General features: G+C 41.8%; 1 protein-coding gene across 7 annotated transcripts in view; it reads left to right on the plus strand.

The window, feature by feature from the left end:
* Positions 1-23567, plus strand: part of chd5 (chromodomain helicase DNA binding protein 5) — a 48142-nt gene extending 24575 nt beyond the window's left edge. For 3 of the 7 annotated variants that reach the window (XM_062986140.1, XM_062986146.1, XM_062986142.1), the window contains exons 13-40: positions 24-132; positions 674-865; positions 962-1162; positions 1259-1396; positions 2225-2346; positions 2925-3098; positions 4070-4211; positions 4691-4822; positions 5863-5980; positions 6088-6212; positions 8464-8701; positions 9033-9208; positions 9341-9515; positions 10345-10431; positions 10646-10734; positions 10847-10980; positions 11339-11483; positions 12707-12866; positions 13316-13395; positions 14161-14353; positions 14449-14535; positions 17184-17336; positions 17431-17539; positions 18237-18369; positions 18962-19157; positions 20855-21012; positions 21902-22028; positions 22311-23567. In XM_062986140.1, the coding sequence (XP_062842210.1) occupies positions 24-132; positions 674-865; positions 962-1162; positions 1259-1396; positions 2225-2346; positions 2925-3098; positions 4070-4211; positions 4691-4822; positions 5863-5980; positions 6088-6212; positions 8464-8701; positions 9033-9208; positions 9341-9515; positions 10345-10431; positions 10646-10734; positions 10847-10980; positions 11339-11483; positions 12707-12866; positions 13316-13395; positions 14161-14353; positions 14449-14535; positions 17184-17336; positions 17431-17539; positions 18237-18369; positions 18962-19157; positions 20855-21012; positions 21902-22028; positions 22311-22435 (4018 nt within the window). In that variant the 3' untranslated portion in view covers positions 22436-23567. The remainder of the gene's footprint in view (positions 1-23; positions 133-673; positions 866-961; positions 1163-1258; positions 1397-2224; positions 2347-2924; positions 3099-4069; positions 4212-4690; positions 4823-5862; positions 5981-6087; positions 6213-8463; positions 8702-9032; positions 9209-9340; positions 9516-10344; positions 10432-10645; positions 10735-10846; positions 10981-11338; positions 11484-12706; positions 12867-13315; positions 13396-14160; positions 14354-14448; positions 14536-17183; positions 17337-17430; positions 17540-18236; positions 18370-18961; positions 19158-20854; positions 21013-21901; positions 22029-22310) is intronic. The other 4 variants (XM_062986141.1, XM_062986143.1, XM_062986144.1 and 1 more) reach the window with 3 other exon arrangements.
* The last annotated feature ends 878 nt before the right edge of the window (positions 23568-24445 follow it).

Below are 24445 nucleotides of genomic sequence, written 5' to 3' on the forward strand. Positions count from 1 at the left end.
ATCTGAGGACTGTGTTGACTTAGGGAGCAAATGCTGGGCGAAGATCATCGTCCCTTGGTCGTGAGGAAAGAAAGGAGGTCTAAAGAGGAAGTGAAAAGGAAAGAAGCTCTACCTGAGACTTCGGTTGTGGATGTGAGTCCAGTTTTTTGGCATTTACACCCTGTTGGAAACTGAGGACGCCAGTGGCTGTTGTTGTCAATGTGAATTTTCCATTTCATCCACTCAACAGTCCAGGGTGGCACGGTGGCTTGGTGGGTAGCGCTGTCGCCTCACAGCGAGAAGGTCCTGGGTTTGATTCCCAGGTGGAGCGGTCCAAGTCCTTTCTGTGTAGAGCTCTGCTTTTCTCCCACAGTCCAAAGACTTGCGATCAGGTTAACTTGAGATACTAAATTGAGTGTATGTTTGCCCTGTGATGGACTGGCAACCTCTCCGGGGTGTTGCCTGAATTTCGCCCAAAGAATCAGACCCACCATGACCCTGAATCAGACAAGCCGGTGTATTCAATGAATGAATGAATAAATACATTACTCAGGACTTTAGGACCTTGTTTTTATGTGGCACCCACCCTACCACTGTCATACCTCTTTAAATAGTTTACAGTGCCAAATACACCTAGTGGCATGTTTTAAAAAATTAAAACTGGGTAACTGTCAGTGTCACTGTTTTCTTTCAGCCCACTGTGAAATTCGATCAGCAGCCGTGGTACATCGACGCGACCAGGGGAACTCTGCACCCATACCAGCTGGAAGGGCTGAACTGGCTGCGTTTCTCCTGGGCACAGAGCACCGATACCATTCTGGCTGATGAGATGGGCCTGGGCAAGACTGTACAGACTATAGTGTTCCTCTATTCACTCTACAAAGAGGTGCTTATTAAATCCGCTCTGTTAACATCAGTCACTGAAACACCAGGTACAGCCCTGTACCTCTCTTATTTTCCTGTGTCCCTCTTTTACCTTCAGGGTCATTCCAAGGGGCCGTTTCTGGTCAGCGCCCCGCTGTCCACTATCATCAACTGGGAGCGAGAGTTTGAGATGTGGGCGCCAGGCTTTTATGTCGTGACCTACACCGGTGACAAAGACAGCCGGGCGGTGATACGAGAGAACGAGTTCACGTTTGAGGACAGCGCCGTCAAAACGGGACGCAAGGTTTTCCGCATGAAGGTAAAAAAATGTAGCAACTGGAGCAGCTTGTTTGTCTACATTTTAACGCTGGATTTCAATTATTAATTCATTAATTATGAAACGTCATCTGTGCAGAAAGACACGCCTGTGAAGTTCCACGTGCTGCTGACCTCGTATGAGCTGATCACCATTGACCAGGCCATTCTGGGCTCCATCACTTGGGCGTGTCTTGTAGTAGATGAAGCGCACAGACTGAAAAATAACCAGTCCAAGGTACAAAACTGATATGTTTAATATGATTCACCTACAGTGGTTTTAAATATGCATAAGAAACATTTGATATCTAATAAGTTATCTTAATATGTTATGTACTACATAATGGTGAACTTTGTGGATATACAGTGACTTTTCAGCATTTTCAGCTCTTTGGTATGGGTGCAGGTACAACAGTGTTGGGATTTTACATATTAGCCTTTAACATTTTAACACTGTCAGCCCTCATTGTGGGTGGATAGTTAGAATTCCAGAATTAAAATTGGACAGTGAGTAGCTCAAAGGTGCTGGACTAGTAATCAGAAGGTTACAGGTTCAAGCCTCACCACCACCAAGTTGCCACTGTTAGCTCTTAAGCCTTAATTGCTCAAACTGTATTCAGTCATAATTGTATATTGCTAAAAGCCATAAATGTAAATGATAGTGGGGTTTAAACCAGTACTGGACTAGTAAGCAGAAGGTTGCTGGATAAATCCCTCCACTGCCAGGTTGCAATTGCTGGTTGCTTTGAGCAAGACCCCTAAAACCAGAAATATTGAGGTATTTAAAAATCATAACAGCACTGCTGTGCCACACTCAATCCAGCTTAACACTTACTACCGTGTTATTACCATGTTATTACCATGTCAGTGTCATTCCAGTGCTGAACATGATCTGTTCTGTGAGGGTTCCTTTTGATTGATAAATGGGGTACAACATATTGGCTACAGTCACTAATTGTATATCTAGAAGGTTTGTCTATATGGCAGGTAGCTTTTAAAATAATCAGTGTATGTATATACTGTGGAATACCTGTGGTTCAAAGAGGCTCATAATGCATGTTTTCAGTTCTTCAGGATTCTGAATGGCTATAAGATTTATTACAAGCTGCTGCTGACCGGTACGCCTCTGCAGAACAATCTAGAAGAGTTGTTCCACCTGCTCAACTTCCTCACTCCAGAGAGGTTCAAGTAAGATCACATGATTCGGCTTTATTCACAGGCTATTGTATTAATTCTTATTTTGTGTCTAAGAGTATTAAAAAAAAAAAATGTAATCCTTGACATATGTCCTACTCCAATAATATCACATCAACAGTTTTACTTTTGTATGCTTGCATAATTTTAGGATGCTCAAATGGCCCAGCGTTAACAAAAGCTAGCCTACTATGGGTGTCTACGTAGCCATGATTGGCTATTTCACTGAAGAAGGAGGGGTATTAGTGCAGGGGAATGGCCGACCAGTGTAGCTATTGAGAGGTGCACTTGTCAGTGAGCTCTTAGTGCAGGTCCCATACCCGGATAAAGTAAGAAGGGTTGCATAAGGAGGGGCATCCGGTGGTAATTGGAAAATTAGAATAGGTGTCCCAATACTTTTCTCCATATAGTGTATTCAAGTCAAATTTATTTGTATTACACTTTTTACTGTAGACATTGTCACACAATCCAGGATCGACAGACCCCTGTTGAACAACCCGAGGGTGACAGTGTTCATAATATATGCTATATGCTTTGCTTCTTTGCTAAGCTAAGCACGTTCGTCTGTGCAGTAATCTGGACGGCTTTCTGGAGGAGTTCGCCGACATCTCTAAAGAAGATCAGATCAAGAAGCTACACGACCTGCTGGGGCCACACATGCTCAGGAGGCTGAAAGCTGACGTCTTCAAGAACATGCCGGCTAAAACGGAGCTGATCGTGCGAGTGGAGCTCAGTCCCATGCAGAAGTGAGCATGTCTATTGTTTTCTGAATAATGTAGTAAAGTAGGTTACAACATTTTGAGCTGCATTTTTAAATAGTTTGGTACATATGAGACAACAAAAGGAGGACCAACACAATATAAAGTAGGTGGTCATAATGTTATGCCTGATCGGTGTATAAATCAATCATATCAAATCAAAAATATGCTTTCAACTTTCTTATTTTATTATGATATATATACTGTATATATACTTGAAGCAGGATTAATAAATACATGGTTTAATGAGTTTGGTTTGGAGAAGTTCTATTGACCTGCTCAAATGGGATGAATTCAAACTTGAGTAAACCCACCAAACTCATCAAATCATGCCTTTATGGACGTGCCATTCTGCACAGAAACACAGTCCTGCCCCTATTCTCCTTCAGAATCATCTGAAGGCTTCCATTTCTTCTATTTCTCCCTATGGAAGCCACTCAGATTCTTGTGCAGTCACTTGTAATCTCTCGGCTGGACTACTGCAACTCCCTTCCAGCAGGTGCTCCCATGTCCACTAATAAACCCCTGCAACTTGTTTAAAATGCAGCTGCCTGCCTGGTTTTCAACCAACCTAAACTCTGCCACTTCACCCGACTGCTGCGTTTTCTTCACTGGCTTTCTGTAGCTGCTCGTCTACAAAGCCAACAGTGGACCAGCCACAAGCTACCTTAGAGAACTCATAAAACTCTTTATCTGTTGTGTGCCACACAACCTCTGGCCACTAGTCTTAATCATATTGAACCACCCAGAACTAAAGGAAGACATGCATCAAGGCTCTTAGTGGTGTCTATTCGTACATCTGAGTCTCTCACTGTCTTCAAAAGACCTACATAAACTTAAACCTACTTTACTTAAACCAGACTAGGGAAATGTTTACTGTTGAAGCACTTCTGCTAAATTCCAAAAATGTAACTAAGGTAAAATAATAAAATGAGGTCTTTTACCATATGCCTTTGCAGGAAGTACTACAAGTTCATCTTGACGCGAAACTTTGAGGCACTGAACTCCAAGGGAGGTGGAAACCAGGTGTCTTTACTTAACATCATGATGGATCTGAAGAAGTGTTGCAATCATCCCTACCTGTTCCCTGTGGCGGCTGTGGTGAGCATGTGTACTCTGTACTTAGGGTGTTGTGGTGTGTGTGGGGTAACAGCTAGAGGCAACTTGCCAACCCTCTTACGTTTATGTCTATGGGATTTGGCAGCCACCTTTAAACAAAGTGTATTACAATTGTAGCCAATTAGACAGCAAGTCAGTGAGGTTTACAGGCCTTGCTCAGGGGTCCAACAGGGGCAACTTGGTGCACTTTGTGCAGTGGGGTTTGAGCCAACAGTAGTCCAGTACTTTAACCGCTGAGCCCCCACTGTCCTGATATCAAGCTGCTGTGTGTGAGACTCCACCATTGGTAGGTTGAAAGATGGTCTCAGCATTCCTTGGCCAACATGGTGGTGGTACAAGCAGCAAAAGTATTACAGCAAGGGGATTGGCTATGATCAGATTAAGAGAAATATAGGGTAAATGCTAACTTTTTTAGGGTTTCTTGATTTTTTTAACTGTCTTTTGATTTCTAATGTTCACAGGAAGCCCCAGTGTTACCCAATGGCTCTTACGATGGCAACATGCTGGTGAAGTCCTCAGGCAAACTCACTCTGCTGCAGAAAATGCTCAAAAAACTCAAAGACAACGGGCATCGCGTCCTCATCTTTTCTCAGGTAATTTCCTAACATGCAAAAATACGGGTAGCTGTGACATATAAACTAATTATAAATTATAAAGCGTTATAGATTGTTGTGCTCCCTTCACCATGCTTCACAGTTGGATTTTCCCCCCCAGTGTTTATACTGTTATATGCAGCGTGATTGCACATCTGGTAAAGTGGGTCCCATACAGCGAGAGTGATCCTGGGGACCTGGCTTAAAATCACACCTCTGGTGACCTATGTCTGTCATAACTTCCAAATCCAAAGTATTGCCCTGCCACAGAGTGTGTTGCCCTGTCAAGTGTATAAAAATAAATGAAGGAATTTCGAATTGCAGAGACACAAAAACCACATTCATGTCAACCACCCAGCCGCAGTTTACACCCGCCGCCACGTCTCTGGTGTTTGTTTCGGATGATTAATTACAACGTGAGGCTGGAATGAGATGCGAGGACAGAGCGCATTCATCTTCCGGAACGGGAGATGACAAATGGGCGCTACTGTATTTATTTCCACCTTATTATTTATTCCCCGGGCACATTTCTATTACGCAGCGCACGCATTAATCTGACGGAGGATGCTGCATTTAGAATGGCTGCGTCTCATTTCCCTCTAATTTGACTTTTTATTTTGGCACGCTTGTCCCTTTTTGCGCGTAAATCTGCATATTGATGGGAGCTGCTCTGAGAAGCACTGACGGTGGGACAGAAAATGATGTGCCGTTTTCTGTTTGGCTGTGTTCTATTAACCTAGGTCATTTTATCTGATGTTTAAAGCTTTGCAGTTCTAAATTTTAATGGATAGTTCTATACACTTTAAAAAATGACCTTTCCTGGGCCAAGTAATAGATATACTACTTGCCAGGTAGGGGCATTGGAGGTATGGAGCCCACAAGATGGTGCCAATTTACCATTTCTACCGAGCTTACGTGGGTGACTTGGTCATTAGGTGCCTGTTTGGAAACACATCACAACTCCCAGGCTTGGCTTTAGGGGTGCTTGGTTATTCTGAGAGGGGTATTCTGAGATAATTTCCCTTTGATTCCTGCTACAGATGACTAAAATGCTGGATCTGTTAGAGGACTTCCTGGAGTATGAAGGCTATAAATACGAACGTATCGACGGCAGCATCACAGGTGGGCTGCGTCAGGAGGCCATCGATCGTTTCAACGGTGAGCTCAAAGCACTCGGACCCCTGACCCATGCCTCCATCAGGGGGCATTGTTTCATTAGTCAGCTCAATAACACTTTGATACTAATTCGTTTTGTCTGTGTGAAGCTCCGGGGGCTCAGCAGTTCTGCTTCCTGCTGTCTACACGTGCTGGGGGATTGGGAATCAATCTGGCAACCGCTGACACAGTCGTCATCTATGACTCCGACTGGAACCCGCATAATGATATTCAGGTAGAAAACTATGTATATATATATATACAGTGTATCACAAAAGTGAGTACACCCCTCACATTTCTGCAGATATTTAAGTATATCTTTTCATGGGACAACACTGACAAAATGACACTTTGACACAATGAAAAGTAGTCTGTGTGCAGCTTATATAACAGTGTAAATGTATTCTTCCCTCAAAATAACTCAATATACAGCCATTAATGTCTAAACCACCGGCAACAAAAGTGAGTACACCCCTAAGAGACTACACCCCTAAATGTCCAAATTGAGCACTGCTTGTCATTTTCTCTCCAAAATGTCATGTGATTTGTTATTGTTACTAGGTCTCAGGTGTGCATAGGGAGCAGGTGTGTTCAATTTAGTAGTACAGCTCTCACACTCTCTCATACTGGTCACTGAAAGTTCCAACATGGCACCTCATGGCAAAGAACTCTCTGAGGATCTTAAAAGACGAATTGTTGCGCTACATGAAGATGGCCAAGGCTACAAGAAGATTGCCAACACCCTGAAACTGAGCTGCAGCACAGTGGCCAAGATCATCCAGCGTTTTAAAAGAGCAGGGTCCACTCAGAACAGACCTCGCGTTGGTCGTCCAAAGAAGCTGAGTGCACGTGCTCAGCGTCACATCCAACTGCTGTCTTTGAAAGATAGGCGCAGGAGTGCTGTCAGCATTGCTGCAGAGATTGAAAAGGTGGGGGGTCAGCCTGTCAGTGCTCAGACCATACGCCGCACACTACATCAAATTGGTCTGCATGGCTGTCACCCCAGAAGGAAGCCTCTTCTGAAGTCTCTACACAAGAAAGCCCGCAAACAGTTTGCTGAAGACATGTCAACAAAGGACATGGATTACTGGAACCATGTCCTATGGTCTGATGAGACCAAGATTAATTTGTTTGGTTCAGATGGTCTCAAGCATGTGTGGCGGCAATCAGGTGAGGAGTACAAAGATAAGTGTGTCATGCCTACAGTCAAGCATGGTGGTGGGAATGCCATGGTCTGGGGCTGCATGAGTGCAGCAGGTGTTGGGGAGTTACATTTCATTGAGGGACACATGAACTCCAATATGTACTGTGAAATACTGAAGCAGAGCATGATCCCCTCCCTCCAGAAACTGGGTCGCAGGGCAGTGTTCCAGCATGATAATGACCCCAAACACACCTCTAAGACGACCACTGCTTTATTGAAGAGGCTGAGGGTAAAGGTGATGGACTGGCCAAGCATGTCTCCAGACCTAAACCCAATAGAACATCTTTGGGGCATCCTCAAGCGGAAGGTGGAGGAGTGCAAAGTCTCGAATATCCGCCAGCTCCGTGATGTCGTCATGGAGGAGTAGAAAAGCATTCCAGTGGCAACCTGTGAAGCTCTGGTAAACTCCATGCCCAGGAGAGTTAAGGCAGTTCTGGGAAATAATGGTGGCCACACAAAATATTGACACTTCAGGAACTTTCACTAAGGGGTGTACTCACTTTTGTTGCCGGTGGTTTAGACATTAATGGCTGTATATTGAGTTATTTTGAGGGAAGAATAAATTTACACTGTTATATAAGCTGCACACAGACTACTTTTCATTGTGTCAAAGTGTCATTTTGTCAGTGTTGTCCCATGAAAAGATATACTTAAATATCTGCAGAAATGTGAGGGGTGTACTCACTTTTGTGATACACTGTATATATATATATATATATATAATAATTATCTATCTATCTATCTGTCTGTCTGTCTGTCTATCTTAATGTTTTTGAAATGTTGCAACCATTATATTTGGAATAGGTATGTAAATATAAAGAATATATAAGTAAAAATATTTAATATTTCAAAAAAATAAATAAAAATAATATCATAATAATACAATACCTATTCCAAATGAGGACATTAGGACATTGAACTGAGGACAACACTTTAGACTGCTGGCAGGCCAGTCTAGCACCTTCACTCTGATATACTGTAGACTGTAGATGGTAAAAATCATAAATTCCCTGCATTCATTTTGGACGTTTTGCTAACACATTGTTTCACAAAGTGGTGATCCTTGACCCATTGTTAGAAATAAAGACCATTTATGGTTTATTTGTACCCAATAATTATATCACCACTTGTAAAAAAGTTCCAAAACAGGGTATTACACTAATAAAACCCCCAATACTCACACTCAGTGATGGACTAAATGCCAAAGTAAAATGTGTAAGACATTGAATTATGTGTAAGACATTAAATGATTACAGAACTTGGTACTCGTCTCTCTGTCCAGGCATTTAGCCGAGCGCATCGTATTGGACAGAATAAGAAAGTGATGATCTACCGCTTTGTCACGCGGGCATCCGTGGAGGAACGGATTACCCAGGTAGCCAAGCGCAAGATGATGCTCACTCACCTAGTAGTGCGGCCAGGATTGGGTTCCAAAACAGGTTCCATGTCCAAACAGGAGCTGGACGACATCCTCAAGTTTGGCACAGAGGAGCTTTTCAAAGACGACGTGGAAGCTATGGGTATGTTACAGTAGTTCTAAAATTTTGCCCCTTATCACAACACATTTTTAATCACTTATGTTTTGTTGGATTGTTATAATATACGGGACCATAAAAAATATTTGCCCTCCTTCTTCATGTTTTCTATTTTGGAATATTTATCTGTTTTTTTACACCACGTTTTCATTGTGTTTACTTGGGTTTCATACATGTGCTTCAGTTACACCCAGGGGTAATTTAGAGTACCCAAACAACCTTCTGCATGTTTTTGGTATGGAGGAATAAAATAAAGTCCTGCAATAAATTAAGAGTTCATCAGTAAGAAGTTCTGCTCAGCCGTGACTTCTTTCAGCAGGGGACAGTAAGGAAGGAGAGGAGGGCAGCGTGATCCACTACGACGATAATGCCATCTCCAAGCTGTTAGACCGCAGTCAGGATGCCACAGAGGACACGGAGATCCAGAACATGAACGAATACCTCAGTTCTTTTAAAGTGGCTCAGTACATGGTTCGAGAGGAGGACGGAGAGGTGAGTAATGGGTAATTATGTTGTTTGGATCAAGATCATCCTGGGTAGATTCATAATGCATAATGCATTGTGGGTCTTACCTTTTCCGATCTAAAAATCTGTTCTCTTATTAACTCCATATGCAAAATGTAGGAGGAGGTACAAAGGGAGATCATTAAGCAGGAGGAGAACGTCGATCCTGACTACTGGGAAAAACTCCTTCGGCATCATTACGAGCAGCAGCAGGAGGATCTGGCGCGCAATCTGGGCAAGGGCAAGCGCATCCGTAAGCAGGTTAACTACAACGACACCTCTCAGGAGGACCAAGGTACACACACACACACACACACACACACACACTCTCACTGAATCCTTATTTACAGTGAGACTGTACACAGCTGTGTCAAAGGGCCTTGACTTTTACACACAGGGGTTTCTTTCAATTCTCTGAATTTTTTTAATAGTGTTATGGTCTGTAGATATTAAAATCACTACACCCCACACATTTCTCCCTTTTTTTTCCCAATTTAGCATGGCCAACTAGTTGTTTACTGCTGGGGACCCGATTAACTTCGAGAAGGGTATATCTGCCTGACTCAAGCTTGCTCTGATGCATTTGCAGTCCACCGACCCTTTCTTATTCACCCATACTTCAGTGGATTTGCACGTGAGGCTCTTGTGCATGGAGAGTCACACACTGATCTCCGTGTTCCTTCCCCTTTGTACAAGTACCTTAGGCTACTAACCAGGGTCCTTACACAGCATCATAGACCCCACATACTTTTTTAATCTGGTCTTTTTGTACCCAGCAGACTAGTGGCCAATTGTGTCTGCTGCAGGCACTGCCAATTGTGCCTGCTATGGGGCGCCCAGTCCACTGTTAGCAGAGCTGAGATTCAAATTTGGAGAGTTCAAAACCCCAGTCCCAATCAAGTCCATTTCCAATTATCAAGCCGGTTAATAAGGCAAAACATCGATGCTGTCTGTTTTTTTTTTTTTTTTTTTGCATTTGATCTACTGTCCCAACATTTTTGGAATCGGGTTTAACCTCCAGCTGACTTTGGGAGATACAAGATAACAAGCATGACAACAATATGCAGCGTCAAATCTACTTTGTGTCTGTGTTTTGTGTTATTTGCCACTGTTCTTGGTGTCAGAATGGCGTGACGGTCTTTCAGACAATCAGTCCGAGTACTCCGTTGGCTCCGAGGATGAAGATGAAGATTTTGAAGAACGACCTGAAGGTACCTAAACATTTTAAACACCTTATACATCACAAATAAAACCGTTTTTAAAAAAAAAATATGGATCATTACGGACCAGTGCACTCTTTTAGTCTGTTAAATTGAGGTTCCACTGTATTTCCTTTAGACAACTGGTGTGGCTCGTTTAGTATAAATCTGATGCTGAGGATGGTTAGTTGTTTTAATTCAACTGTCTGTTTCTTTGGTTTCTTAGGAGGACGCCGGCAGTCTCGCAGGCAGCTGAAAAATGAGCGGGACAAACCCCTGCCACCACTACTAGCTCGAGTAGGAGGCAACATAGAGGTGGGTATCTTCCAATTTGCCTTCTGCATCCTGTGCATTGAGTAGAAATGCTCTGTACCCAACTTATGAATGTTGACTAGAGTGTTTTGGCCTCACCTGTGTATATTTTCAGGTGCTTGGTTTCAATGCCCGTCAAAGAAAGGCCTTCTTAAATGCCATCATGCGTTGGGGCATGCCTCCACAAGATGCTTTCAACTCTCACTGGTTAGTCAGAGACCTGAAGGGCAAAAGTGAGAAAGAGTTCAGGTACCTTGCCTCCAATAATTTCCTTTCAATAATTTCCTTCTCTATCTATCTATCTATCTATCTATCTATCTATCTATCTATCTATCTATCTATCTATCTATCTATCTATCTATCTATCTATCTATCTTTTCACATGCTGTCTTCTTATTTTCGTAGCTTTGAGTTTACAATAAGGTAAAAAAGCTCCTGTGGTGGTACAGCTGTAAATTACACCAGCTTATTACCAATAGGATCCAGGGTTTGTTGTGCATCTACATACATTCGGCACTGTGTAGCGATGTGCGACTCTGTTAGACCTCTGCTCCACCCGAACCCCATAAATAAAACATTTTGTGTGTTTTGTGGTTGTGTGTATCAGAGCGTACGTGTCACTGTTCATGAGGCACCTGTGCGAACCAGGAGCGGACGGGGCCGAGACATTTGCAGATGGCGTCCCGAGGGAGGGTCTGTCCCGACAACACGTCCTTACCAGGATTGGAGTCATGTCTTTAGTTCGGAAAAAGGTAAAAATGGATTTCCATATATGGCCAACAAGCATATGGTCGGACGTCCGCATATTTTTGGCAGTAAGGTGTATTTATTTATACAAAATAAAAAATCTAATTTACATTTATGGCATTTAGCAGATGCTTTTATCCAAATCAACTTACAGTGCTGTGACAGTATACTGTCTAAGCAATTGAGGGTTAAGAACCTTGCTCAAGGGCCCAAAAGTGGCAACCTGGCAGTGGTGGGGCTTGAACCAGCGACCTTTTGATTACTAGTCCAGTACCTCAACCAAACCACAAGGCTACAACTGCTAATGCATCAGTACTTTGCTACAAAGTAGTTGCTAACATCTAAAGCTTTGTGACATGAGAGTTCTGTAGGCAGAAAGGCAGTCCCATATCATGATGCTCCCATCTTTATATTTTACTCAAAGGTTCAAAGGGTCTAGTCTGTCTGAATCTGTCTATCCTGTGTCTGCCCCTCGTCTGGCATTGCACCCCATCCCCACCCCTAATCTTGCAACATGTGAGCCTACAAAATGGTAAAAATCCATTCCATCTTGAGCTTGACCGGGTTCAGTGGGTGGCCCGGTTACCAGACGTTTACCTGTGAACACCATCCCTAGGCCTGGTGACCCTAATCCAGCAAGGGTACTCAAATTCATGGGGCAATGTCTACGTTCCTATCTATGTTCCTATCCTCAAATATGGTCATGAAATGAGAAATAAAGTTCCTACACAGGGTTGCTGAGCTTGCTGGGCTCTCCCTGATGGGGTGAGGAGTTTCTAAGTAGAGCCACTGTTCCTCCGGATCGAGAGGAGCCAGTTGAGATGGTTTGGGCGTCTTACAAGATTTCTCCCTTGAGTTGAGTCCCACTAGAGTTGTGGACAGAGACCCCAGGGCAGACCCAGGACCTGCTGAAGGGATTGTATTCCACAGTTGGCTTGGGAATGTCTTGGGATCCCCCAGGAGGAGCTGCAATCTGTGGTTGGGGATAGATCTTCTAGCTGATCTTTTTAGCCTGTTGCCAATGTAACTCTCAACAGGAGAAGCTGGACTGGAAGGAACTAAACTGAACTGTTTTTATGCTGTTGGGCAAATTCTATACGCATTAGTTTTGGATTGGAACCTTCTTCACAATGTTGCATGACGTCTTTTAGGATGAAACCAGGTGCATTTTTTAAATATCAACACCTTAATGCATTTTTACCAAACTGTTGTTGATGTGTGTGTGTAGGTGCAGGAGTTTGAGCATGTGAATGGGAAATACAGCAGTCCTGATCTTATTCCTCCTGGACTGGACCTGAAAAAACTCACAGAGAGTCTTTCATCAGACCCCAACACTCCGGTACCAGCTAGTCCTGCACCGACACAGCCCAGCACTCCTGTACCTCCAGGTTAGTGGATTTTATGTTCAATGTTTATGGCATAGTTATGTCAAATAGATGTTTCAGTGATATACACTGTATGACCAAAAGTATATTGACTGACCTGAGCTGAACATGAACTTGGATGTTCCATTCCAAAACCATGGATAATAATATGAAGTTGGATTTTGCAGGTTTTTTGGGGGCGATTAGGAAACCCTTTCCAACTTTGTGGCAACAGGTTTGAGAAGGCCCTTTCCTGTTACATCATGACAATGCCACTGTACAAAAAACTCAAGAAATACAAGGTGTTAAAGGCCAACAAAGTGTACTTATCCAACATCTTTTGACTTAAAAGGCAATAATAGTATTTTAGAGTTGAGGCTGTTATGGGCGCTAGGATGGGGTTGCTTACAACTGTAATATTTGTTTGTAATCTTCTTGCTATTTTGTCCACATTCCATATCGATGATCACCAGACAAAACCGAGGGTGGCTCTGCTGCACAAGAAGACAAAGAGAGCGCTGAACAGGAGAGCACCAAAGCAGCAGAATCTGAGGTGACGTGACTTGATTTCTCAATTGTTAGACCAAATAACATCCTGATCAAACCATACTCTCCATACCTCCTATAAATCTTTTTTTTACTATTTTATTCCAATTTGGTCTGCTACGGGCACTGTCAGTTGTGCCCACTAGGCACAATTCTGAACTCCCAGGTTTAAATTTCGGCTCTGCTACTAGTTGGCTGGGCGCCCTCTAGCAGGCACAATTGGCTAATGCCTGCAGCAGACAAAATTGGCTTCCAGTCTGCTGGGTGACAAAGACCAGACTAAGGGGGTGGGGTTATAATTGCTGTGTGAGGACCTATACAGAAAGTGGAGGAGCGCAGAGATTGGGGCGTGGCTCTCCGTACGCGAAACCAACCTCACACGCAAATCCACTGAAGTATAGATGAATAAGAAGGTATCGTTGGAGGGAGTGTGTGTCACCCTCCTTGGACGCCGTTGGGGCCCCCTGCAGCGGATTGGCTACACTAAACTGGGAGAAAAAGGGAGTCGAATGCAATTAAAAAAGAGACCTGAAGATGGTCCTCATGTATGCTTGAGATGATCTGTCATGAAGAATGAGATAAACTGCCCAAACCCAGGTATGCAAATCTTATAGAGACACAAGAAACTGTTTTTGAATGTCAGCTGTCAAAGACTATGGTATCTGCATAGTACCACAATATTTTGTATCTGATGTTTAAACTCCCACTGCTTAAGATGCTCTGTTTTTTCAGTATCTATGATTTATATTGTCTCTCATCTTGGAACTCAAAGGAAGCTGAGTCCATTCCCCCACCTGAAAAGACCAACGAAAGTGAAGAACAGAAAAAACGCACTGCTGAGGAGAAACCTCGTGAAGAAACTGAGAAGAAAGACAACACACCCACTGAATCAGAGCCAGCATCTAAACAATCCCAGCCAACATCTGTACAGACAGAGCAGTCTACCAAGCAGACACCACCTACAGGTCAAAACCAGAACCATACTCTTTAGTGCTCTATAAGGGGTATTTTTTAAATCTAAGCTTTGGAGTGTTGAGTGATCAATGTCTTAAACCTCTAGGGGAGCAAAGTAAAGACATGGAGAACATAAGTGAGAAGATTGGAAGTGACCCTTCTTCTGTAAAACCAGAAAACAAAGAACAAAAAGGTCAGAAAATGATCTGTTGCTTATTCTATGATGTTATACATGGTACACCAATCAGCCAAAACATTAGAACCACCCCCTTTCCCCAAAAATATACATTGAAATGCAGGGAAATATTAAATGTTGGGCTGGTATTCATAGTACCTATGTTGAATGAAGCAGATCTGATCAGTATAAAGACCCAAGTGACTTCGGTAAGGGCCAAATCATTATGGCCAGACAAATGGCTTGAAGTATCTCAAAAACAGCAAGGGCTGTGGTGAGTACTTACCGATAGTGGTCCAAGGAGGGACAAGCCACATAGCTGAATGACTGCAGCCAAGAATAATTAGATGGATGGATGGATGGATGGATGGATGGATAGATATAAATGCTTATAGAAATGAGAATACTATGTATATACAGTGTATCACAAAAGTGAGTACACCCCTCACATTTCTGCAGATATTTAAGTATATCTTTTCATGAGACAACACTGACAAAATGACACTTTGACACAATGAAAAGTAGTCTGTGTGCAGCTTATATAACAGTGTAAATTTATTCTTCCCTCAAAATAACTCAATATACAGCCATTAATGTCTAAACCACCGGCAACAAAAGTGAGTACACCCCTTAGTGAAAGTTCCTGAAGTGTCAATATTTTGTGTGGCCACCATTATTTCCCAGAACTGCCTTAACTCTCCTGGGCATGGAGTTTACCAGAGCTTCACAGGTTGCCACTGGAATGCTTTTCCACTCCTCCATGACGACATCACGGAGCTGGCGGATATTCGAGACTTTGCACTCCTCCACCTTCCGCTTGAGGATGCCCCAAAGATGTTCTATTGGGTTTAGGTCTGGAGACATGCTTGGCCAGTCCATCACCTTTACCCTCAGCCTCTTCAGTAAAGCAGTGGTCGTCTTAGAGGTGTGTTTGGGGTCATTATCATGCTGGAACACTGCCCTGCGACCCAGTTTCCGGAGGGAGGGGATCATGCTCTGCTCAGTATTTCACAGTACATATTGGAGTTCATGTGTCCCTCAATGAAATGTAACTCCCCAACACCTGCTGCACTCATGCAGCCCCAGACCATGGCATTCCCACCACCATGCTTGACTGTAGGCATGACACACTTATCTTTGTACTCCTCACCTGATTGCCGCCACACATGCTTGAGACCATCTGAACCAAACAAATTAATCTTGGTCTCATCAGACCATAGGACATGGTTCCAGTAATCCATGTACTTTGTTGACATGTCTTCAGCAAACTGTTTGCGGGCTTTCTTGTGTAGAGACTTCAGAAGAGGCTTCCTTCTGGGGTGACAGCCATGCAGACCAATTTGATGTAGTGTGCGGCGTATGGTCTGAGCACTGACAGGCTGACCCCCCACCTTTTCAATCTCTGCAGCAATGCTGACAGCACTCCTGCGCCTATCTTTCAAAGACAGCAGTTGGATGTGACGCTGAGCACGTGCACTCAGCTTCTTTGGACGACCAACGCGAGGTCTGTTCTGAGTGGACCCTGCTCTTTTAAAACGCTGGATGATCTTGGCCACTGTGCTGCAGCTCAGTTTCAGGGTGTTGGCAATCTTCTTGTAGCCTTGGCCATCTTCATGTAGCGCAACAATTCGTCTTTTAAGATCCTCAGAGAGTTCTTTGCCATGAGGTGCCATGTTGGAACATTCAGTGACCAGTATGAGAGAGTGTGAGAGCTGTACTACTAAATTGAACACACCTGCTCCCTATGCACACCTGAGACCTAGTAACACTAACAAATCACATGACATTTTGGAGGGAAAATGACAAGCAGTGCTCAATTTGGACATTTAGGGGTGTAGTCTCTTAGGGGTGTACTCACTTTTGTTGCCGGTGGTTTAGACATTAATGGCTGTATATTGAGTTATTTTGAGGGAAGAATAAATTTACACTGTTATATAAGCTGCACACAGACTACTTTTCATTGTGTCAAAGTGTCATTTTGTCAGTGTTGTCCCATGAAAAGATATACTTAAATATCTGCAGAAATGTGAGGGGTGTACTCACTTTTGTGATACACTGTACATAGGAATATTATGTATGTATAATAATAATAATTATTGAAATAATAACAATAATATGACATCATTAATGCCACTGATGGCTCCCTGGTTCGACTCTCGGCAGCACACAAAATTGGATTCCAGTCTGCCGGGTGGAAAAGACTAAGGGACTAAGGGGTGCGGTTATTAAGGCACCTGTAAAAAAGTGGAGTGCATAATAATAAGAACTGGAATATGAAATATGTATAATAATAACCACAGGAATGGGAAGAACACAGTGTATCAAATCCTTCCATGTATTTGGTCAGTCGAAGTACCCATGCTATCGCCTGTTTAGTGTCAAAAGCACCTATAATGGGCACACAGGCATCCAATCTAGACATTGGAGCATGGAAGAAGGTCGACTGGTCAGATGATTCCTGTTTTTTACATTATTTACTAGTGCGCAAAAGAAATGGCACTACAATGCACTGTAGTAAAAGACCTACTGGTACCAGATGTCATGGTACCAAATACTACAGAACTCCATTAGGTGTCTTATAGGATCAGAGCTGTATTGCCAGCATATTAGATGGGTGGTTCTATGTTTTGGGTCATCAGGGCCTAAAAAAGATGTTATTTCCACAGCCGTTTCTCAGGAGTCAAAATCCGACGATACTCCAGAAAGTCAGCTGAACGGAGAGAAAGAATCAAAGGACGAGGTGGATGAGGGACAAAAAGATGAGAAGCCTGGTGTGAAGACACGCTTCATGTTCAACATTGCAGACGGAGGCTTTACGGGTTAGATTAAATACTTCTTAATCTTGATGAATGAATCTTAACTTCAGGATAAAAGCTCTGAATGAATTGATTATATCTGTGGTTGTGTTTTCAGAGCTGCACACGTTGTGGCAAAATGAAGAGCGCGTTGCCGTGTCATCGGGCAAGATGTACGACATTTGGCACCGGCGCCATGACTATTGGCTTTTGGCCGGCATCATAACGTATCCTGTTTGATCAGTCTTCACTCTATAATAATAAAATAATTGTAATATTTTTAGGAAGCTTGGGTCGCCCAGTGGTAAAATACGCTAGCCCACTAATGCTGGGATCCAGGGTTGAAATTCCCAGCGGTGCTATCAGCCGGTTGGGTGTCTACATACACACCTGATGGACTATGTCCATGGTTGTAAATGGTCAATGACCTGCAATGGATTGGCGCCCTGTCTGGGTGTAATACTGCATTTCGCCCAGCGATTTAGGGGAAACAGACCCACTATGACCCTGACCAGGACAAAAAGGTTTTAAAAAATGATTAGTTTAAGGAAGGTCCTTTCCTGTTCTGCCATGACCACTGTTCCACTTGTGCATAAAGCAAGTTTAAAAAAAAAAAACATAATGTGACAAGTTTGATGAGCCTCAATAAATGCTCTTTTGATTGAATAGGCACAAATTCTCACAGACACACTCCAAATTCATGAGGAAATCTTTTCCAGAGAAATGGAGGCTGTTCTAGCTTCAAAAGAACGTCTGTGGTTTGTAACAGGATGTCCAACAGGTTTATAACCAGGCGTCCACATATTTTGGCTGGGTGCATTTCAATTCCTTCATACCTTTATTTAATTAATTACATTTAATTCTGTTCAGTTCCTCGCCTTATTGCCATCAACGTTTGGCTCCTTGACCAGGCACGTGCTTCAGTCACGGGTACGCCCGCTGGCAGGACATCCAGAACGACCCGCGCTATGCCATCCTTAACGAGCCATTCAAAACCGAGATGAACAAAGGGAACTACCTAGAGATGAAGAACAAGTTCCTAGCGCGGAGGTTTAAGGTAAGTCATGTGGTATTTTACTGCACTGATCTCCATTATCCCCCGTCTCTGTGCAGGCGCCCTTGATCAGCCAGCAGAGGTTTTAAGTGCAGCTGCATTCCCACCCTCAGACTAGCAAATCATCGTTCATCTAGGTGCCCGGGCTGCTGGTAGAGGAGCCGAGATTTGGCGCTGCACCACCCGAGCACCCATCAGCCCAACCTTTAATATATTTGTAAACATGACATGAAAAATGATCACTGAATGAGCATCGTCATGCATTTTTAGGGGAAGGGGGTGGTTCTAATGTTTTGGCTCATTACTGTATGTACTTTATTGTGACTTATTGCAGGGCTTTCCAGACCCAAGGGTCACAAACCAAAAAAGGGGTTGCAGAGAAAAATAATAGTTAAATAGATGAATTTTAAGAGGTACATAAACATGAATACCTCATGAGGAGGCCTTATGTTACATCTTGTAAACCACAGTAGAACCATATGTTTACTGTGACCCCGTGTTGCCTGGGTTGCAGTAAAATACATGGACTAAATGGCTTATTGTAAGCAAACACAATATAAGATTAGAAATCATGATACCGTCTAGTCTTTTCCAGCTGTTGGAGCAGGCACTGGTGATCGAGGAGCAGCTGAGACGGGCAGCTTATCTGAACATGAGTCAGGACTCCACTCATCCAGCCATGGCGCTGAACACTCGCTTCGCCGAGGTCGAGTGCCTGGCAGAGTCACACCAGCATCTGTCGAAAGAGTCTCTGGCTGGAAACAAGCCTGCGAATGCGGTTCTGCACAAAGGTTTGCTGACTGGCATTTGTTTATGAGCCAGGTCATACTTTATATTGATCCATTATGTTGAAAAATAGTACACAAGAAAATAGTAAAAAATTTAGTGAAATACATGATATTACGCCCGTAATATGATATATGTACTATTGGGACACCCTTCTACATTTTGATTTGTAATTACTAATAGGCAGTGGTGGCTCCTGCCAGATCTCTTGGGTGGTGGGGCGATAGTTGAGATGATTGCCAAGGCGACCTGTTCAATGGGTAAATTAACAGCTAGCTAACTAGACAATCATCAATTTGCATTGTGCAAATCAATCAGCCAGTAACCACTAGACGGCAGTTTAAACATTTCACTACATACTAGGGATTTAACGATGCACCACAAGACAGTTAAAAATCGATTCACATGTGTAACAATTCAAATCGGTTTACATGTATAATGAATCAATATTCACTTTAAACAGCAGAGGGCACTGGCGCTATTCACCTCGTCTGGTTGACGTCATTACGGGGTTGCCAGGTTCAGAATTTTCCAGCCAAATGTATTTATCTGAGGATACCTTTTTTTATTTGTTTTATTCATTTATTTATGTAATGTGGAATTAAATAAATAAAATTTCATTTCAGTGGTTTTTTACACAAAAAGGGAAATATGCAGCACTGTTTTGTATAGTTTGTACCTACCTCAGAAATAACCTTCATTATTTAGATAAATAAAAGATAATCACAAATACAGTATTTTATTGTATTTTTTAAAGAGAAATGATAAAAGGAAACTTTGTCATAATTTGTCTTCAATTTAATTTTGTTTAAAAAATCTGGAAAAATCGTGTCGTGAACCCAGTATCGTGAATCTCATCGCATCGTGGGTGGAGTGTATCATTACATCCCTACTACATACTGTACAGTATTTATGGACTGCTATATCCAGGAGACACCCTTTGCTGGTGTGTCGCCCGATCACCCTAAGAAACGAGCCGTCCTCACTACCAGGTCTAATAAATCAGTTATATAAAGGAAATTATATCTTCCAACTTCGCAGCAACAGTTTAGGGATTAAGCTTTAGGATTTGGCTAAAAAAGAAGAACGACAGCACTGAGATAAACCTGATGCCCACTGTTAAGTATGGTGGAGTGTCTGTCATGTTGTGGGCTTTTTTTTTCACCCAAAGACCCTAAACCTTGTTTAAATACCATGCCATGAAATACCAGTACGTTTTAAATTCAGATCTGTCTGCCTTGGCCCAGAAATAAAAATGGGTCACTGGTGGATCTTGCAGCAGGACAGTGATCCAAAACGAATCTCTATATCAAGACAAATTCAATATCCATTGATGATCATATCTAAACCCCACAGAAAACCTGTAGGGTAAATTAAAGACATGAGGTAAACCAGAGGTGAACCAGAGGGAACCTGGACAGTCTGGAGAGATTCTGTAAAGAGGAACAATCTCAAATACTCTGGACTGTATTTTCCAATCGTATAAGATGTTATAGGAGAAATCTAAGTGCTATTTATTGGCAAAGGAAGGTTGTACAAGTAATAAATGCAGGGGTACCAGTACTTAGATTAAGCTACTTCTCCAAGAGTTGCATTTCTTACAACCTTTTTACTCCTCTATACCAGGGGTGCTAATAATTTTGGAGGGGGGTGTACGTTGGGGTATTGAGTTGCTTCACTGTGTTTGTGTGGTATTCGGCAGTGTTGAACCAGCTGGAGGAGCTGCTGAGTGACATGAAGGCCGACGTGACGAGGCTCCCATCCATGCTCTCCCGCATCCCTCCTGTATCCGCTCGCCTCCACATGTCGGAGAGGAGCATCCTGAGCCGCCTCACCAACCGTGAGCCTCAACCCCAGCCGGTCAGCATCAGTTACAGTTTGGTTTAAAATGTACTGGTTTGATATTAAAGTACAGACTAGTGTTCTAATTGGTCTGAATCAAGGGCCACAAGTGTTTACTGTAAGGACCAGTGTGGTTTTCATGCCACCCAAGCATCAGCACACTTGATTCCTCCCGTTTAATCAGTTAGCTTGAGGAATCATGTGAAATTTTTTTGGCAGAGGTTTGTGTGTGAGAGAGAGTGTTTGATGGACTGGTGACCTGTACAGGGTGTACTTTTCGCCCAGTGAATTGCACCCACAATTACCACTGCTTCATCCTGGTCAGGGTCAAACAATGAATGAATGAATGAATGAACTATTATTATTATTGTTATTATTATTCATTTTATTTGTATTTGTATTTATTATTATTATAATTCATTTTATTTGTATTTTTATTTATTATTATTACTTTTATTTTATTATTGTTGTTGTTAATCATTTCATTTGTATTTTTATTTATTATTATTATTATTATTCATTTTATTTGTATTATTATTCATTTTATTTTATTATTATTATTATTGTTGTTATTCATTTTATTATTATTTGTTTATTATTATTAGTAGTAGTAGTATTGTTGTTATTATTATTCATTTTATTGTTATTTGTTTATTATTTATTATTGTTGTTGCAGTTATTGTTACTAATTTTTTTGTATTTTTATTTATTTGTTATGTTGTTAATTTTTTTGTTTATTATTATTATTAATTTTATTGTCATTTGTTTATTATTATTTTTTATTATTATCATTATTTGTATCATTATTATTCATTTTCATTTTTTGCTACCATCCTTATTGCTCATAAAATAAATTAGCCTTGTAACCAAAGCCACAACTGACCCATTTTGTCCTTTCTTTGTTTAGCCTTTTTCCCAGGGATCATTTGCTTGTTCTTCAATGTACAGTAACAGTTTTGGAGGAGGATTCAGGGGGCCTGCTGGTGCTGCCATGGTTAACTACAGTCAGATGCCTCTTGGTCCCTACGTTAGTGGTGAGTCTCAATGCGTTGTCACATATGTCGAAGGGTCTTTGGTCCTTGTCGATCACTATGGCAAAGATTGCAAATAAGGGCTAAGTCCCATGCAATAGGGGGGATATCTACAAACAACAACCAAAAATGTCTTTGTTTAATGAGTAATTAAATTATTACTATTTAGGCTGACAAATATGCAAAATCAAGGGCATTCCGAAGGTGTAAACACTTTTTCAAAGCACTGTATGTGACCGTACTTTTTATCATGTGTCCTTAAGCTTCTTTTTTCTTTGTTATTAGTGTCTAATGGTCCTCCGACCCCCAGCAGCCATTTGGATAAAAAATCCAGTGATATTTTGAGAGACATGTCTCCTTCAGACCTCAAATCTAACAAGCCCTCTGATGTCATCTGCATCGAAGACTAGCCATCATCTTCTTTCTTCTCTCTTCTCTTCGATAAATCTGAACGTTATAATGGAGCAATTTCTCCTACAGTACAGATACATCAAATCTGAAAAAACTGCACTTTTGTTTCGAAGTTTCGAAGAAGTCTCGCATATCTGCTTGCAAGTTTATTTGTAGGCTTTTTTACTTTAGCTGTCTGATTACGAAAAGGCCTGCGAATGACGAGAGGACTGAGGACGTTCAAGTGCGTCAGGATTTTCTGCTACAGAATGTTCCAGATTATTTTCAGCACCAGAATCCACTGCAATTTGCACAACAACGTTTTTTAAGCAGCTGCTTGACCGTGGTGCTCCATCTAGAGGTTATTGTTTTGTATTGCACCTGAAAGAAGATAAACCGCCATGAGATCTGTTTGAAATGGCATAAATGATATGGAAAATAGATTGTGGACACTTCTCCTAATCCTCCTGATAATTTTAAAAAGGCTAAAAATACAAGCTGTGTCCCTGTGCACAATGTGAGGTTCATAAATACATGGTTTGACAAGTTTGGTATGAAATAACATTAACTTCAACCTGAGGGATCACCTTTGAGGTGAATTGGAACATCACCTGTGAGACAGGCCTTAATCAGTGTCCGTTTGTGAGAACTTAAGCTGTCCAAAATCTTGTTGAAAGCCTTTCCAGAAGACTCTACATATATTAAAGCAAATGGTTTAATAGGAAGTCTAACAAGCTCATGTTCAGGTGTCCATATACTTCTGGCCATATACTATACACTGGTGCAGCTGGTAGACTGGGAACTGCATAGCAAGATGGGACCTAAGGACCTGGGTTTGATCGTTGCCTCCTGTCATTAAGCCCATAAAAATAGCCAATTAACACTTTTGAGATTAATTAGACCATCAACTCCTGGTCCCACCTTATTACAGCAATGGTCTTGTAGGTGAGTGGAAGCAAGTCCCTATAGCCATGTTCCAAAATATTGTGGAAAGCCTTTTCAGAAGAGTCTACATATATTAAAACAAATGGTTATAATTAGGAAGTCTAACAAGGTCATGTTGAGGTGTTCTCATACTTACATAATGGTCTTGAAAGGAGTGAAAGCAAATCCCTATAGCCATGTTCTGAAATATTGTGGAAAGCATTCCCAGAAGAGTCTACATATATTAAAACAAATGCTTTTGAATTAGGAAGTCTAACAAGCTCATGTTCAGGTGTTCACATACTTACGCAATGGTCTTGTAGGTGAGTGGAAGCAAATCCCTATAGCGATGTTCCAAAATCTTGTTGAAACCCTTTCCAGAAGAGTCTACATATACAGTATTAAAACAAATGGTTATAATTAGGAAGTCTAACAAGCTCATGTTCAGGTGTTCTCATACTTACGTAATGGTCTTGTTGGTGAGTGAAAGCAAATCCCTATAGCCATGTTCCAAAATCTTGTTGAAAGCTTTTCCAGAGGAGTCTACATATATTAAAACAAATAGTTATAATTAGGAAGTCTAACAAGGTCATGTTTAGATGTTCTCATACTTACAGCAATGGTCTTGTAGGTGAGTGAAGACAAATCCCTATAGCCATGTTCCAAAATTTTGTGGAATGCTTTTTCCAGAAGAATGGATGCTGTTTTTGCTGCAAAGGTGGGATTAGTGCTGTATTAATGCCCCTGTTTATAGTTTCGGCCATGCAGCAAAAAAAATAATATGGACTGAATTTCGTTACAGTATCGATCTTATTGCTTTTAAATAATTTAATGCCACTTTATAATTTATGGGTAGGAATATTTAGAAAATACAAGCTCATATTTTCTCCAAAGGTCAGTGCTGGTGAAAATTCTTTGCTGATTTGGCAGTGGAACTGAAACATTACAGTTTGTTTAATGTATGGTGTATTTTGTGTGTGTGTGTGTGTGCGTGGTCTTAAAGGTCTACAGCTGTAGACCACTGAAATGGACTCGGGTTTACTTTTAATATCAAAAGAATCAGCGTTTTCATGGAGAGAACTGAATATGAATGTCAGGTCTAAGGA

This window comes from Trichomycterus rosablanca, chromosome 24, assembly GCF_030014385.1.
Source record: "Trichomycterus rosablanca isolate fTriRos1 chromosome 24, fTriRos1.hap1, whole genome shotgun sequence".
Classification (NCBI taxonomy): Eukaryota; Metazoa; Chordata; class Actinopteri; order Siluriformes; family Trichomycteridae; genus Trichomycterus; species Trichomycterus rosablanca.